Below are 18877 nucleotides of genomic sequence, written 5' to 3' on the forward strand. Positions count from 1 at the left end.
TCTAGTCAGGGTAAGTCACACACAGTCCAAAATCAGCCTGTGCTCACCCTCCGGTAGCTTGGCACGAGCAGTCAGGCTTAACTTAGAAGGCAATGTGTAAAGCATTTGTGCAATAAATCATACAACACCATAGCATAACACCCCAAAAATACACCACACAGTATTTAGAAAAATATATAATATTTATCTGGGTATCTTCAGGTCAAAATGATCAAAGTTGCAATACGAATTTGTAAAGATATCACTGAAAAGTGATATAAAGTGTCTTAAGTCTTTAGAATATTAACAAAGTCTCTTTCAAGCACAAGTACCTGGTTTAGCGTGGAAAAATCTCCTCAGAGGGCCACAAGAGAAGAGGTGCGCGGAAAAAGGGTGTGTGCGTCGATTTCTCCCCAGCACACACGGACTTGGGTCGTTATTTTCCACGCGGGGAGGCCGGCGTCGTTTTCCGGCGCGCGGACTGTCTCTTTCTGTGGATCGCGGGGATTACCAGATGTCCCGGGTCTGTGCGTGGATTTTCCTGCTTGTTCTCCGGCTGCGCGTCGGTCTGCGGGGCTGCGCGTCGAAATTACGATCTCACGGCAGGCGTCGCGTCGATTTCTCCTCTGGATGTCGATCTGCGGGGCTGCGCGTTGAAATTACGATCTCACGGCAGGCGTCGCGCCGATTTCTCCTCCAGATGTCGATCTGCGGGGCTGCGCGTTGAAATTACGATCTCACAGCAGGCGTTGCGTCGATTTCTCCTCTAGAGGTCGGGCGGCGTTGTCCTTGCGAGGCCGTGCGTCGGATTTTCGATCGTCCCAAGAGCGTCGCGTCGATCAGCGTCGGTGTGCGGCGTTTTTCTCGCCGCCGAACAAGCTGTGCATCGAAATTTTCGGCGCACGGAGCGTCCAAGTAAAAGAGAGAAGTCTTTTTGGCCCTGAGACTTCAAGGAACAGGAGGCAAGCTCTATCCAAGCCCTTGGAGAGCACTTTCACAGCCAGACAAGAGTTCAGCCAGGCAGCAGGGCAACAGCAAGGCAGCAGTCCTTTGTAGAAAGCAGACAGGTGAGTCCTTTGAGCAGCCAGGCAGTTCTTCTTGGCAGGATGTAGTTTCTGGTTCAGGTTTCTTCTCCAGCAAGTGTCTGATGAGGTAGGGCAGACGCCCTCTTTTATACTAAGTTGTGCCTTTGAAGTGGGGGTGACTTCAAAGAGTCTCTAAGAAATGCACCAAGTTCCCTTTCAGCTCAATCCTGTCTGCCAGAGTCCCAGTAGGGGGTGTGGCAGTCCTTTGTGTGAGGGCAGGCCCTCCACCCTCCCAGCCCAGGAAGACCCATTCAAAATGCAGATGTATGCAAGTGAGGCTGAGTACCCTGTGTCTGGGGTGTGTCTGAGTGAATGCACAAGGAGCTGTCAACTAAACCTAGCCAGACGTGGATTGAAGGGCACAACAAGATTTTAGTGCAAAGAAATGCTCACTTTCTAAAAGTGGCATTTCCAGAATAGTAATATTAAATCCGACTTCACCAGTCAGCAGGATTTTGTATTACCATTCTGGCCATACTAAATATGACCTTCCTGCTCCTTTCAGATCAGCAGCTGCCACTTCAACAGTGTATGAGGGCAGCCCCAATGTTAGCCTATGAAAGGAGCAGGCCTCACAGTAGTGTAAAAACGAATTTAGGAGTTTCACACTACCAGGACATATAACTACACAGGTACATATCCTGCCTTTTACCTACACAGCACCCTGCTCTAGGGGTTACCTAGGGCACACATTAGGGATGACGTATGTGTAGTAAAAGGGGAGTTCTAGGCTTGGCAAGTACTTTTAAATGCCAAGTCGAAGTGGCAGTGAAACTGCACACACAGGCCTTGCAATGGCAGGCCTGAGACAGGGTTAAGGGGCTACTGAGGTAGGTGGCACAACCAGTGCTGCAGGCCCACTAGTAGCATTTAATCTACCTGCCCTAGGCACATGTAGTGCACTCTACCAGGGACTTACAAGTAAATTAAATAGTCAATCATGGATAAACCAATCAGTAGTACAATTTACCCAGAGAGCATATGCACTTTAGCACTGGTTAGCAGTGGTAAAGTGCCCAGAGGTCAAAAGCCAACAACAACAGGTCAGAAAAAATAGGAGGAAGGAGGCAAAAAGTTTGGGGATGTCCCTGTCAAAAAGCCAGGTCCAACATGACCCCCTACCAACCTAAAGCCAGGGGAGAACAATCACTATCCTGATGTACTTCCCTGTTTGAGGCGACAGAACAAGGACCCAGGCCCACAACAGCAGGGGCATGCTCCAGTTCTTCGCCTTCCTGACTCCAATTGGATCACTCTGTCCATACTCTCAGGGCCCACTAAGCCAACCCATGGGGAACCTTTCTCCTTACCTGCGGATCCCATCTGTGCAGCACCTAACCTTACTTTGCTCACAGATGTATCCCAGGAGCAGGATAGTACCACCATGACCAACACAGTGGTGTTGCCCACTCTACCCCTGGGGTGTGACACTTGTCCCCTCCCCAGGGATAACTCTGTCCACCTGGACAGCAAGCCACAGTGATTACTGACAGCTGCCAGGGATGAGAGCCATGCCCCAGGCCTCTCAAAGCTCTCCAACCACTGTGGCTGTGGAGAGTGGGGGGCGGTAGCCCCAGGTGCTGGGCACCCTTTAACCACTCTCCCTTCCACCAGGTCAGGGATGACAGCCTGAACCTGGTCCTCCCCTCTGGGGCTTTGTACCCTCCCTCCTGGAGCGGTACCCCCAGAGTCCAACATGGTCAGGGTGCTTACAGAAGTCACCCTGTACCATTCCTCCACCAGTGCAGGGCTGTTAACCTGCAACTGGCCCTCCAACCTGGGGCCTGTACCTTCAGGTTGGACTAGGGCCCGGGGTGAGGCTTCCCTCCCCCTGCCCTCCCTTCCAGGGTCCAGCACCCTCCAACTAGGAGTGGCCTCCTCAGAAGACAACATGGTAGGGGCACTGTTATCAGTAGCCCCTCCCTCCAGGTCCGGGGGGACACCCTGAACCTGGTCTTCCAGCCCAGGGTCTGTACCCTCAGACTGGATCACTGCCTGGCAAACCAGGACTTCCTGGGAGGCACACCTACCCCCCACCAGGTCAGAGTTTAACCTCTGAGCCTGGTTCCCCAACCCAGGGTCACCACCCTGAGGTTGGGCAATTGCCTGGCACGCCAGGACTTTCTGGGGGGCACACCTACCCCCCACCAGGTCAGAGTTTAACCTCTGAACCTGGTCATCCAACCCAGAGTCAACACCCTGAGGTTGGACAATTGCCTGGCACAGCAGGGCTTCTTGGGAGGCACACCTACCTCCCACCAGGTCAGAGTTTAACCTCGGAACCTGGGTATCCAACCCAGAGTCACCACCCTGAGGTTGAACAATTGCCTGGCATGCCAGTGCTTTCTGGGGGGCACACCTACCCCCCACCAGGTCAGAGTTTAACCTCTGAACCCGGTTATCCAACCCAGAGTCAGCACTCTGAGGTTGAACAATTGCCTGGCAAGCCAGGACTTTCTGGGGGGCACACCTACCCCCCACCAGGTCAGAGTTTAACCTCTGAACCCGGTTATCCAACCCAGAGTCAGCACTCTGAGGTTGGACCACTGCCTGGTACACCAGGACTTCCTGGGGGGCACGCCTACCCCCCAACAGGTCAGAGCTTATTCCCTGAACCTGGTTAGCCAACCCAGAGTCACCACCCTGAGGTTGAACCATTGCCTGGCAGGCCAGGACTTTCAGGGAGGCACACCTACCTCCCACCAGGTCAGAGTTTAACCTCTGAGCCTGGTTCCCCAACCCAGGGTCACCACCCTGAGGTTGAATCTTTGCCTGGCATGCCAGGACTTCCTGGGGGGCACTCTCACCCCCCTCAAGGGACACACCGTCCCCAAGGGCCACACAAGAGTCTGGTTGGTGCAGGTCTCCCGACCTCTGCCCATCCGGCAGAGTCTGGGTTTCCCCCAAACCAGAAACGGTTTCACCTGGGTCATTCCTGGGGGGCTCTGCTCTCAGAGCTGTCCCCTGACTCTCAAGGTCCTCCACTGGGGTCTGCAAACCCCTCTCAACCCTATGTCTGGACTTCTGCACCCCCTCACTATGAGGGGTACTGCCAGACACCAGAACTGTTGGGATGCTGGCTACAGTCACCCCCCCCAAGTTCTTCTGACACTGCGGGGCTTCCCTCAAAAGGTGGCCCTACGGTACAGGCTAGGCTTCCCTCCTGGTGTTCCCTCATGGAACCCTCTAGGACCTGGGACCTACCTGGGACACTACAATCCTTTCCCACCACACTCGGTTGGGAACCACCTAGACCACTCCCTTCAGAAGCACCCCCAAATGCCTCTTCAGACTCTCTGGTACTCACCCAGAAGTCTGCCTCCATTGTAAGTTCCCTGGGGTCAGAGAACTCACACTCCACCTGGTGTTGGCGTAGCTCTGGAATATAAGGACCAGACATATGCTCTCCAGCAATTACATCACTCTGCCCTTCACATGTATTAACCACAGTACCCTTCACCCAACCACCCAGTAACTCAACCTTGGAAAAGCACTCTACTTCACCCTCCTGAGACTGGTGAGACAGTATCTGTCTGTCCCTGACACTCAACCCAAACTCTTCTGGGATGTCTCTACACTCTATATCCAGGACGTCCACCAGGGGGGAACCCTTTTCTCTGTCACTCTCTGCTAGAGTCAGTAAAGTGTCCCTCCCCCCAGTAGGAATATGACTCCCTGTGCCAGTTCCCCAATCCTTCTCAGAGACCCTGTGCATAACGGGAACTACCTCATACCCTTGAACCGCCTGGGGTGTGTCAACTCCCTTCTTCAAGTTGGGCACCACATCTCTGGGCTTGTGCCCTTCTTCAGCAGTACTGGATGCAAGATTTTTGCTGCCACCATCTGAACTGGACTCAGCCCTTCCGGCCTCCAGTTTCAGCTCTTTACAGCTCAGCTCTTGAGCTGCAATCTTTTCTTCTTCCAGGGCTAAGAGACTTGCTGCCTCAGCCCTTTCAAGCTGCTCATCTAGCTCTTCTAGACACCGCTCTAGAGCTAGGAGCCATTCATCTCCCACTGGTTCTCTTTCCTCATCTGAGTAGTCTTCCTCCTCATGTGAGCAGTCTTCCTCCTCATGTGAGTAGTCCTCCTCCTCATCTGAGGGGTACTTAGTCATTTGGTTTCTTGCTGCCTCTCTCTCTGCCCATCTTTCCTCCTGCTGATGGAGCATCTCCGCCTTAGTAGATCTCCTTGCTACAGGAAGGCCCCATTTTCTGCAAAGCTTCCTTAGGTCAGCCTTAGTGAGGTGGTCCGTACAAACAAAGAATGAGTAGGTACACAATCCCATTTTGATAAGATCTTATGAGCAAAAACCAAAATCCAAAGTCCAAAATATCAATAGTATATCCAGGAGGACATCAGAGAACCAAGAGCCAAAAAAGATGAAAAATCAAGTTGACCTTCAACTGTGGGTAGGTAGTGAAATACTTAGCTACTGTATGTCACTGCACAAACACAAGTCCTATCCTCACCGCTGATCACCAATGTTAGAAATGGGGTTTTTGGTTGGCATCAGGTTGCCCTCTGTCCAAGCAAGAACCCTCACTCTAGTCAGGGTAAGTCACACACAATCCAAAATCAGCCTGTGCTCACCCTCCGGTAGCTTGGCACGAGCAGTCAGGCTTAACTTAGAAGGCAATGTGTAAAGCATTTGTGCAATAAATCATACAACACCATAGCATAACACCCCAAAAATACACCACACAGTATTTAGAAAAATATATAATATTTATCTGGGTATCTTCAGGTCAAAATGATCAAAGTTGCAATACGAATTTGTAAAGATATCACTGAAAAGTGATATAAAGTGTCTTAGGTCTTTAGAATATTAACAAAGTCTCTTTCAAGCACAAGTACCTGGTTTAGCGTGGAAAAATCTCCTCAGAGGGCCACAAGAGAAGAGGTGCGCGGAAAAAGGGTGTGTGCGTCGATTTCTCCCCAGCACACACGGACTTGCGTCGTTATTTTCCACGCGGGGAGGCCGGCGTCGTTTTCCGGCGCGCGGACTGTCTCTTTCTGTGGATCGCGGGGATTACCAGATGTCCCGGGTCTGTGCGTGGATTTTCCTGCTTGTTCTCCGGCTGCGCGTCGGTCTGCGGGGCTGCGCGTCGAAATTACGATCTCACGGCAGGCGTCGCGTCGATTTCTCCTCTGGATGTCGATCTGCGCGTTGAAATTACGATCTCACGGCAGGCGTCGCGTCGATTTCTCCTCCGGATGTCGATCTGCGGGGATGCACGTTGAAATTACGATCTCACGGCAGGCGTCGCGTCGATTTCTCCTCTAGAGGTCGGGCGGCGTTGTCCTTGCGAGGCCGTGCGTCGGATTTTCGATCGTCCCAAGAGCGTCGGTGTGCGGCGTTTTTCTCGCCGCCGAACAAGCTGTGCGTCGAAATTTTCGGCGCACGGACCGTCCAAGTAAAAGAGAGAAGTCTTTTTGGCCCTGAGACTTCAAGGAACAGGAGGCAAGCTCTATCCAAGCCCTTGGAGAGCACTTTCACAGCCAGACAAGAGTTCAGCCAGGCAGCAGGGCAACAGCAAGGCAGCAGTCCTTTGTAGAAAGCAGACAGGTGAGTCCTTTGAGCAGCCAGGCAGTTCTTCTTGGCAGGATGTAGTTTCTGGTTCAGGTTTCTTCTCCAGCAAGTGTCTGATGAGGTAGGGCAGACGCCCTGTTTTATACTAAGTTGTGCCTTTGAAGTGGGGGTGACTTCAAAGAGTCTCTAAGAAATGCACCAAGTTCCCTTTCAGCTCAATCCTGTCTGCCAGAGTCCCAGTAGGGGGTGTGGCAGTCCTTTGTGTGAGGGCAGGCCCTCCACCCTCCCAGCCCAGGAAGACCCATTCAAAATGCAGATGTATGCAAGTGAGGCTGAGTACCCTGTGTTTGGGGTGTGTCTGAGTGAATGCACAAGGAGCTGTCAACTAAACCTAGCCAGACGTGGATTGAAGGGCACAACAAGATTTTAGTGCAAAGAAATGCTCACTTTCTAAAAGTGGCATTTCTAGAATAGTAATATTAAATCCGACTTCACCAGTCAGCAGGATTTTGTATTACCATTCTGGCCATACTAAATATGACCTTCCTGCTCCTTTCAGATCAGCAGCTGCCACTTCAACAGTGTATGAGGGCAGCCCCAATGTTAGCCTATGAAAGGAGCAGGCCTCACAGTAGTGTAAAAACGAATTTAGGAGTTTCACACTACCAGGACATATAACTACACAGGTACATGTCCTGCCTTTTACCTACACAGCACCCTGCTCTAGGGGTTACCTAGGGCACACATTAGGGATGACTTATGTGTAGTAAAAGGGGAGTTCTAGGCTTGGCAAGTACTTTTAAATGCCAAGTCGAAGTGGCAGTGAAACTGCACACACAGGCCTTGCAATGGCAGGCCTGAGACGGGGTTAAGGGGCTACTGAGGTGGGTGGCACAACCAGTGCTGCAGGCCCACTAGTAGCATTTAATCTACCTGCCCTAGGCACATGTAGTGCACTCTACCAGGGACTTACAAGTAAATTAAATAGTCAATCATGGATAAACCAATCAGTAGTACAATTTACCCAGAGAGCATATGCACTTTAGCACTGGTTAGCAGTGGTAAAGTGCCCAGAGGTCAAAAGCCAACAACAACCGGTCAGAAAAAATAGGAGGAAGGAGGCAAAAAGTTTGGGGATGTCCCTGTCAAAAAGCCAGGTCCAACAGAGGGCTTGTTGGATGATGTTGTTCCTCTAGTGCACAGAGACAGCAGTACAGGATGGAGGCGTATTTACATTTACCACAGAAGGTATTTAGAGTGTCCTGTGGTTGTGATCCTGCATGACTGACTGGGTGCCCGAGCGCTGTGTGGACAGTGTCATCCTGTAGTACACAGTGACAGCAGTACAGGATGGAGGCTTATTTACGTTTACCACAGAAGGTATTTAGAGTGTGCTGTGGTTAATTCTGCACGACTGACTGGGAGCCCAAGGGCTGTGTGGATGGTGTCATCCTCTAGTACACAATGACAGCAGTAGAGGATGGAGGCTTATTTACATATACCACAGAAGATCGTTAGAGTGTGCTGTGGTTAATTTCTCACGACTAACTTGGAGTCCAAGAGCTGTGTGGACGGTGTCATCCTCTAGTACTCAATGACAGCAGTACAGGATGGAGGCTTATTTACATTTACCACAAAAGATCTTTAGAGTGTGCTGTGGTTGTGATTCTGCATGACTGACTGGGAGCCCTAGGTCAGTGTGTATGGTGTCATCCTATAGTGCACAGAGGCAGCAGTACAGTATCGATGCTTATTTACATTTACCACAAAAGGTCCTAGAGTGTGCTGTCATTATGATTCTGCATGACTGACTGGGAGCCCGAGCGCTGTGTGGACAGTGTCATCCTGTAGTACACAGTGACAGCAGTACAGGATGGAGGCTTATTTACGTTTACCACAGAAGGTCTTTAGAGTGTGCTGTGGTTAATTCTGCACGACTGACTGGGAGCCCAAGGGCTGTGTGGATGGTGTCATCCTCTAGTACACAATGACAGCAGTAGAGGATGGAGGCTTATTTACATATACCACAGAATATCTTTAGAGTGTGTTGTGGTTGTGATTCTGCAGGACTGACTGGGAGTCCGAGGGCTTGTTGGATGATGTCGTTCCTCTAGTGCACAGAGACAGCAGTGCAGGATGGAGGCGTATTTACATTTACCACAGAAGGTATTTAGAGTGTCCTGTGGTTGTGATCCTGCATGACTGACTGGGAGCCCAAGGGCTGTGTGGACGGTGTCATCCTCTAGTACACAATGACAGCAGTAGAGGATGGAGGCTTATTTACATATACCACAGAATATCTTTAGAGTGTGCTGTGGTTAATTTCTCACGACTAACTTGGAGTCCAAGAGCTGTGTGGACGGTGTCATCCTCTCGTACTCAATGACAGCAGTACAGGATGGAGGCTTATTTACATTTACCACAAAAGATCTTTAGAGTGTGCTGTGGTTGTGATTCTGCACGAGTGACTGGGAGCCCAAGGGCTGTGTGGATGGTGTCATCCTCTAGTGCACAGTGACAGCAGTACAGGATGGAGGCTTATTTACATTTACCACAAAAGGTCTTTGTTAGAGTGTGCTGTGGTTATGATTCTGCATCACTGATGGGGAGCCCAAGGGCTGTGTGGATGGTGCCATCCTCTTCTACACAGTGACAGCAGTACAGGATGGAGGCTTATTCACATTTACCACAGAAGGTCTCTAGAGTGTGCTGTGAATATGATTCTGCACAACTGGCTGGGAGCCCAAGGGCTGTGTGGACTATGCCATCCTCTAGTACTGTGACAGCAGTACAGGATGGAGGCTTGTTTGCAATTACCACAGAAGGTCTTTTACGTGTGCTGTGGTTGTGATTCTGCATGACTGACTGGGAGCCCTAGGTCAGTGTGTATGGTGTCATCCTATAGTGCACAGAGGCAGCAGTAGAGTATCGATGCTTATTTACATTTACCACAAAAGGTCCTAGAGTGTGCTGTCATTATGATTCTGCATGACTGACTGGGAGCCCGAGCGCTGTGTGGACAGTGTCTTCCTGTAGTACACAGTGACAGCAGTACAGGATGGAGGCTTATTTACATTTACCACAGAAGGTCTTTAGAGTGTGCTGTGGTTATGATTCTGCACAACTGACTGGGAGCCCAAGGGCTGTGTGTACGGTGTAATCCTATAGTGCACAGTGACAGCAGTACAGGATGGAGGCTTATTTACAGTACAGGATGGAGGCTTATTTACATTTACCAGAGAAGGTCTTTAGAGTGTGCTGTGGTTAATTCTGCATTGATGATTGGGAGCCCAAGGGCTGTGTGGATGGTTTCATCCTCTACTACTCAGTGATAGCATTATCGGATGGAGGCTTATTTACAGTAAAGGATGGAGACCTATTTATATTTACCTCTGAGGGTCTTTACAGTGTGCTGTGGTTGTGAATCTGCACGAATGACTGGGAGTCCAAGGGCTGTGTGGACGGTGCCGTTCCTCTACTGCGCGTTGACAGTAGTGCAGGTTGGAGGCGTATTTACATTTACCACTGAATGCCTTTAGAGTGTGCTGTGGTTGTGATACTGCAGGACTGACTGGGAGCCCCAAGGCTGTGTGGATGTTGTCATCCTCTAGTGCACAGTGACAGCAGTACAGGATGGAGGCTTATTTACATTCACCACAGAAGGTCTTTAGAGTGTGCTGTGGTTATGATTCTGCATGACTGACTTAGAGCCTCAGGGCTGTGTGGACGGTATCATCCTCTAGTGCACAGTGACAGCAGTACTGGATGGAGGCTTATTTACATTTACCTCTGAGGGTCTTTTGTGAAAAACTATTCAGTTTTGTGTGTGGTGTGGTTGTAGTTGATTAACTGGGAGTCCTGGTGTGTCAGAAGCAGAGGTTGGTGTCTTCCAATCATGCTGGAGGATGTGTCATGCCCCAGTATCTCATGACAGTAGTTGTGTATTTATCATGTCATGGACTTGTCCATTAGCCCGTACTTCTCGATGTTCTTATAGAGTCACCTAGTGTTCCCAGCAGGGCTCTCGCTCAACATACTCCCCCCTGAGGAGTTTGCCTCCCATATGAGGCCCATGTCTCTAGAACAGTGGCTCCTGGAGTCTGAGGGTCTCATTTACGAGAGACTTGCAGCACACTGCACCACCTGAGTGTCATTTTCTTGCCACTGAAGTGGCACAATGTGCTGGCCCAGATTTACAAGGCCATGCTAAGCCTCCTTGCATGGCTTTTTATGATCTTGTAAAGATGGACCCATTTCATGCACAACACTGTGTGAAAGGAGCGTTCCGTGGGTTTTGCTGTAGGTGTTACCATGCCACACCCATGAAATCTGATGGAATCTGATACATTCCCAGATTTAAAAGTTTGAAAATGTGTCAGATTCCTACGCCACATCAGGGGTGGCGTTAAAGTGGTGTATCCGGGAGAAATAACATTATTTCTCCCCATTTTTCCTCTTTCCATGTGTGCTATAGAAAGAGGAATGTGCCATTAATGATTATTTATGTGCGGGAAAAGTGTCCCTTCCTGCATATAAACAATCATCTGTGCAAAGCAGGCACCCGTGCCCCATGGTGCAAGGATGCCTGCGTTGGCACTAGGCAGCAATTTGTGTGCCAGCGCAGGGGACAAGGATAGGAATGCGCCGGTTCTTATGGATGCGAACAGAATACCAGGGTTCCGCACAGATTCATCACTCTAAACATGTGGTCCAAGTCGCTGTCCTTCTCAGACACCTGCACACTATTCCTCCAGATAGCAAGTAATTTGCATACCACTCACTTCCACACAAGTCATCTTCCAGGACTGATTACCTCTCTATCCCCACCACAGATGTAGATGTAGGATGTCTGGCCAAGGCTCATAACATCCCACATGCCTTACAGACCACACTCCAGTGCAGACCTACAATACATGGCCTTGGTGCAGTTGAGGGGGATTTTAAGATTGAGTGCTTCAGGGCTCCGTGAGGCTGATCTGCAGCGACATCTGCTGGAACAGTGACATCAGCGTCCATACCATGGGAGGCACTTAAGGCAGTTCTGAGGGGAGGGGACAAGTCATAGCCTACCAATCCGGGGCTAACAGGAAGAAGGACAAGGAACTCCATGACCTAGAGCATAATATCTGTGAGTTAGAGAAGGAGCAAGTAGAGCCTCCTATTGTGGCAACTGTCTACATGAACTGCTGAGGATCTCACTTAGACTGAAATTGTTTGATTCCACCACACAAGCAAATGCAGTAAAGCATAATAAAATATACAAATGAGGGGACAAGGCAGGAAAGCTATTGTATTGGCCTGCCAATAGAGACATGTTGCTCTGATTTGTGCCTAATCTCACCACTTGTCCCGGGCATGTTTTAAACAACCCTGATTAAACTGAGTAAAAGTTTGTCTGGTATTATCAATCCATATATATAGAAGCCAAGGCTTCTGCTCCGGCCAAGCTGTATAATCGCATTGTTTATAATTTGGTGGTTTCCAAGTGAGACTGACAAATACTAGATGACTCTATAAACAAAGAAGAAATACTAGAAGCACTTAATCCTCTTCTCCCTGGGAAGAGCACCTGCCCTAATGGCTTACCATTTGAGATCTTCACAAAGTATGAACACAGCAAACATCCCCGCTACTGGCTATGTACGAAGAGGCCATATGACCTGCGGGCACAATCATATCCGTGATTCTGAAGCCAAAGAAGTCCCTGATTTATTTTGACTCATATTGGCTGATAATTTTAACTAACCTAGAGCCAAATACCTTAGCCAAGGTCCTGGCTAACAGACTGGTTCAAGTGATACAAAGCTTGCAGGATCAGGACGGCTTCATGCCAGGTGTCCCAGGTGACTACACAATGCCCTACTGTGATCAGAAGACACATCGGGAATGGTTCTAGTAGATTTTCCAAAAAGATTTTAATTTGTTATTGTGGCCTTTCATGTTCCCTTTATTTGAACAAATGTATTTTGGTCCTCACCTTTGTAGATGCATGCAGGTTTTATATGAGAAGCCCTCGATGAGGGTCAGGGCAAATGGAGGCCTTTCCTCCCCATTTAATAACAGTAACAAATGAGGCAAGGCCGTTCCATCTCGCCCCTCCTCTTTGCACTGACTATCAAACCACTGGCTGAGTGACTCTGCAATGCATTATTTAGCAGATGCCTACGGGCAATAACACAGGAGGACAAAATATTGTTTATGCAGATGATATATGAACTTATATATGTGATCCTGAGCCTCTATAGCTAGATTGATCCAGATGTTGTACATCTATGGCGACACCTCTGGCATGACTGTTAATTGGAGATGAGGACCAGTTCAAGTGATCATTCTAACCTTGCAGCGGCAATCGGATGCAGGTAGTACTTAGCAGATAGAGGGCCCCGGACATGAATATAGTGCCTTTATCTTCCTGAGTGAAGCAGAATATGGACACGTTTTTTTCTTTCCCGTAATATTGCTGGCAGAGGAGCCCAGTTCTAAAGGATTTCTCTCCCTCGCCTGCTTTATGCACCTCATCATTTACCATTCAGTGTGTTGCTGTCCTCATTTCAGTCATTACGGTCAGTCATCACAACCTTTCTATGGGCTGAAAGCAACCCCAAATCACTTTCAGGAATATGTGCTTGAACGACAGGTGTTCCATGTTGGAGGATGAGGTGTCTGTGGATGTGGTGCTGCTGATGGTGTTCTTGAGGATGATGATGATTCCACCTTTGGGCTTGTGAAATCTGTCCTGCCTGGCAATCTTGTAGCCAGTGGGGATGACTGTAGTGATATCAAGTAGAGGTGTGGGGTCCAGTCAGGTTTCTGTGAGACAAGGTAGGTCAGGGGTATGTTGTGCAGCAGGTCCCAGATCTCTGTGGCATGTTTGGTGAGTGAGAGGGTGTTGAGGAGCATGGGAGTGTGGAGTGTTGTGTGGGTGCCTTCAGGACTGTGTGAGTGCGAGAGAGTGGTGTGCTGGGTGATGTCGCTGCATTAAGTGTTGGCTGTGGGTAAGTGCACAGGAGAAGGCTCCCTCCAGGCTAGACTGCTTGACCTGGGACGGTTTCAGCCATGTGCAACAAAAGGTCTTCCCACTCCTTCCTCTTTGTTTGATTGAACCCAGACTTGCCTTCATAAACAATAATAGAAGGAATGGACAATCTAAGGAGGAGCACCGGTGGATAACTCACCTCATCATCAGACCCCATTCAGAGGGGGCATCAAGCAGGGCTGCAAGGCCTCAGCTGTGGCGGCTGATGTTTGCCTCTGATCCTACTATGGCTCCACAAACTGGGTCAGGTAGACTAGCATCAGCATTTGACTCTGTGGTACCACAGCAGTCACCGGCTTCTTAAGCAGGTTGTAGAAGATCACAGAAGTTGTAGCCGACACAGTGAATGAATCAATCAAGATTTATTTTAGAGTGAGTGTCTATTCCATGAAATTGATACATCAAAGTCAGAAGAATAAAGTGCATTTTAATCAATTCATAAATGATGATAGAGAAACAAGGAACTGCTGCATCAAAATGAACATACACATCTCATGTCAAAAAATTATTATATATTTAATTGAACTTTCATGGATACCCACGCTAACTAAAATAATTCACAGTTTATTACACCAATAGTTAAATGAAACCCTCAGAAATATGTGCATCCTCCAACCTAGGTGTGACATGAAATGTTCGGCTAATTAAGTCCTTTTTTGACCTAAAACTCACAAACGTGGATAATTCCTCTCTGATTAAATTGTTTTCAAACTTTGGCCATTTAGTACAGAATGTCTGGAACATCTGATATTAAGAAAAATAATTATTACATATTATCAGCTTTTCACACTATATTTTTTCAAAAATCATTGTTATTTTCATTTTAAGGGCACCGACACATTAACAAATTTACCTCAAGAAATAATTGTTGGCAAATTGCTGCTCTGTTATCTGTTGCCTCAGCATCACAGCGACTGAATCTACCTTGTTACTTTGCACATCTCAGTGAAAGCTAGGAACAGATGTCTTATCAATCAACCAACCACTTACATTAGTCAAACATCCCCAGTGACCCAGCCTAGGTGGACAAGCCAGTTCTCAGTGGACCCCAGCCGTGTACGCGGGACAGGTAGCCACGTCGCCAGTGGTCTTTCTTAAGTCATATGTGCTGAGATTCTCGACTGTCATTGTTCCCAAATAGCAAACATGCCACGATGGACAGGCCTCTCACTCCTGTGCTGTACTCATTCTGGCATTTAACGGTACGTAATTTCCAAGTTCTGTGAGTGACCTTGTCCGAGGGGGTAATTACAACATCGGCGGTAAAAGCCGCTTACCGCCGTGCAGAAGACCGCCAACACACCGCCGCGGCCGCGGAATTCCGCCACAGCTATTATGACCCACAGCACAGAATCCGCCAAAATGCAGACACCCACACAAGTCCGCCACACCAAAGGTCAGTGATAAACTGGCGAAAACAAAACCTCTACCATCATGCCAACAGAAAAACGCCCATGCTATCACTACCCACGAATCCACGCGACGGTCTTTCAACCGCGGTATTCCATTGGCGGTACACACCGCCGCGCTCAAAATACACACATATCTCCAAAACACTGCCACATTGGACAATTCGAAATACACACACCTGATACACATACACACACCACTCCTAAACACCCAATACAATAAAAAACACACACTCACATCACCCACAAACCCTTACGACCAAAAATTTAGATGAAGGCCAGAGAGACAGCACAGCATAGACAACCCCACCATACAGAGGCACACAACACCATCACCCACACTACTTCCACGCACAAATCACCACACACCAATACATATAACCACACTCATCACCACATACACCACCCCACACATCACCTACACCACACCATGGCACGGCAAAGACACCTCAGGTTCTCGGAGGAGGAGCTCAGGGTCATGGTGGAGGAAATCGTCCGGGTAGAGCCACAGAAGAGATGACTTTTACAACCAGATAAATATTCCATTTAGCAGTTTTCATTCTCTTTACATCCAACAGGAAACAAGTCTTGAATGCACAAAACGATTATATATAATGAAGATAATGCTGTAAATCTGTAAAAGCTGTCCTAAATAATGAGATCCAGTATTCGGGACAATATCAGTGCAATCAGCGACAGAGGAACCTGAACGTAAACTGACAGATCCTGGAAGAAGGAGTCAAGGCCAAGTCAGTGGCTATAAGAAGTGACCTCTACAAAATTAAGGCAACAACACTGACAAACCACCTCCTGTATAAACTGGTGTCAACCACTAGCTTTGATCGTGGGATCAGTGTGGGGTGACTACAGCAGTTCTCTGCTTTCTAGAATGATAAAAGACCACCATCCAATGCTCTAGGTGTATTGTAAACCCTTTCAGTCCAGACTACAGCAACCAGAGAAAAGCACAACACTGAAGGGTAAAGGAAGGAGGCTTCTGCTAAATAAAACACAGAGAACTGACCCTGTTTCCACAAACAGGAGAAGAAAGGATCTTTACCTGCAAGTATGGGAAACCATTGTCCCATTTAAAGACAGTCAACCAAAAAAGAAGCCTTACACATATTATGCATGTGGTAAGGATTTAGTGGCCATTGCTCTATATTGTTAAATCAGAAATCTAGTGTGCAAAATGTGTGAGAATAACACAAGTGATTTATCAACCATGTTGGCCCTTCAGGAAACACAGCCACAGGATGTAGAAAAATGTATACCTAACCCAAACACAACCAAGAAAGAAAAAGCATACACATGCAGTGAGAGCTTTAGTTTGTCATCAGAACTAAAGCACTTTCAGCAAACGCACACAGCAGAAAAAAAAATCAAATGCACTGAATGTATGAAGAGCTTCATTAATGTATCAGCACTACAAAGGCACCAGCAAACACACACAGGGGAAAAAACATTCAAGTGCAGTGAATGTGTGAAGAGCTTTAGGCTGTTATCACACCTACGAAGACATCAGCAAACACACACAGGGGAAAAGCCATTTAAGTGCAGTGAATGTGTGAAGAGTTTTAGTCAGTTATCAAACCTACAAAGACACCAGAGAACACACACTGGGGAAAAGTCATTCAAGTGCAGTGAGCGTGTGAAGAGCCTTATTCACTCTGGACAACTAAAAGCGCATCAGGGAAAACACACTCGGTTAAAACCTTTCAGGTGCAGTGAATGTGTGAAGAGCTTTGGTCAGTTATCAACCGTAAAAAGACATCAGTGGACACACACAGGGGAAAAACCATTCAGGTGCAGTGAATGTGTGAAGAGCTTTAGGCAGTTATCACAGCTACAAACACATCATCAAACTCACACAGGGGAAAAACCATTCAGGTGCAGTGAATGTGTGAAGAGCTTTAGGCGGTTATCACACCTACAAAGACATCAGCGAACCCACACCGGGGAAAAACCGTTCAGATGCAATGAATGTGTGAAGAGCTTTGGTCACTTATCAACCCTAAAACAACATCAGCGAATACACACAGGGGAAAAACCATACCATTGCAGTGAATGTGGGAAGAACTTTAGCCATTCAGCATGCCTAAAAGAACATCAGCAAAAACACACAGGAGAAAAACCATTCAAGTGCAGTGAATGCATGAAGAGCTTTGGGCTGTTATCAACCCTAAAAAGACATCAGCAGACACACACAGGCAAAACACTATTCAGGTGCAGTGAATGTATGAAGAGCTTTGGGCTGTTATCAACCCTGAAAAGACATCAGCGAACACACACAGGAGAAAAGCCATTCAATTGCAGTGAATGTGGAAGCAGCTTTAGTCGCTCAACACACCTAAAACTCCATCAGCGAACACACACAGGGGAAAAAGCATTCAAGTGCAGTGAATGTGTGAAGAGGTTTAGTTCTTTACCAAGCCTAAAACAACATCAGCGAACGCACACAGGGGAAAAACCTTACCATTGCAGTGAATGTATGAAGAGCTTTAGTCGTTTTTCCATACTCCGAGTACATCAACGAACACACACTGGGGAAAAGCCATACAATTGCAGTGAATGCAGAGGTAGTTTTAGTTGTTTCTCAACATTAAGAAAACATCATCGAACACACACAGGAGAAAAACCATTCAAATGTAGCAAATGTGTGAAGAGCTTTAGTTCTTTATCAAGCCTAAACAGACATCAGCAAACACACACTGGGGAAAAGCCATACCAATGCAGTGAATGTCTGAAGAGCTTTAGTCGATTATCGAGCCTACAAAGACATCAACGAACACACACCATCACTGAGTAAATAGAATGGATTAAATGTGCCAATTAGGTGCATACCAATTTTACTATGTTGAGAAGGGAGAGGGCAAGTACTTCATCACTCGTTAGCAGGAGTAAAGTGCACAGAATCCTAAAGCCACCAAAACGGGTTCAGCAAGAACCTGAGGGATGTCTTGCAAAAGATGGTCATTTCCAACAGTGTATTTTCCCAACAATTGTTAATTTCTCTACATTTTGTAGGAAGAATCAATGAAAACCAGGAAAGACATTGTGAGTTTAGCACAATGTGGAATAAAAGGAATGAAAGTGTCTACGAAATAGATGTAGAAAGAAAAACATCCAAGCACACTTGATCACGCTAACTGTAAAATTGACACTAGGAATAATAGTGCATTGAATAAAGGGCCACCTACCTGTAGTTCTGGTTCTGCTTCATAGGATCGTCTTTGATACTCCTAAACAGTAGAATAATTCCGTGCAGTGTCCCAGAACACCTATTAATATGTAGTATTTGCAGTTACCTTCAAGACCCAGTTCTTTTTAAGCCTTAACGTTAAGTAGAGATGCTTATGTACATATGTATTTAGAGATACTCCCACACCCATCCTTTAAAAAGTACAGTCAGTGAGGGGTCATTTATGGATTCACTGAACATTGCTATGATGAAGAACCAGGACTACATTTTCTTTTGCATTGTAGGGTCTTTATTGATCGTCATAAAGGCTAGACTAGAATAGTAAGCTAACTCATTGACGAAGCGATTGGTAATTTATAGTCCAGCAGAACAGAAACGTAAAGAACCTTATTTAATAAGTTTTATAGAACTTGCTTCACCTACTCTAGCTTCTGCTTGATTATCAAACTCTAAACAATAGTGTTTGGCGAAGGTGTGGATAGATTTCCTTACTGCAGCTCTACAGATGCCCACAACAGAAAACATTTGTTATTCATGACGTAGGACCTGCTTTTTCTCTTCTATAATGAGCTCTGGGTTTGCCTGGCAATAGGTGGTTTGTTTGAACGGTGGTAGCATAATGACATGCATGCCACT

General features: G+C 47.5%; 1 protein-coding gene across 1 annotated transcript in view; it reads left to right on the forward strand.

The window, feature by feature from the left end:
* The window catches only part of LOC138286965 (zinc finger protein 729-like), a 303471-nt gene extending 285299 nt beyond the window's left edge, over positions 1–18172 (forward strand). Inside the window, exon 4 of the mRNA XM_069227333.1 lies at positions 16216–18172. Within this exon, the coding sequence (XP_069083434.1) occupies positions 16216–17848 (1633 nt within the window). The 3' untranslated portion in view covers positions 17849–18172. The remainder of the gene's footprint in view (positions 1–16215) is intronic.
* Positions 18173–18877: the final 705 nt, after the last annotated feature.

This window comes from Pleurodeles waltl, chromosome 4_1 (genome assembly GCF_031143425.1).
Source record: "Pleurodeles waltl isolate 20211129_DDA chromosome 4_1, aPleWal1.hap1.20221129, whole genome shotgun sequence".
Taxonomy (NCBI): Eukaryota; Metazoa; Chordata; class Amphibia; order Caudata; family Salamandridae; genus Pleurodeles; species Pleurodeles waltl.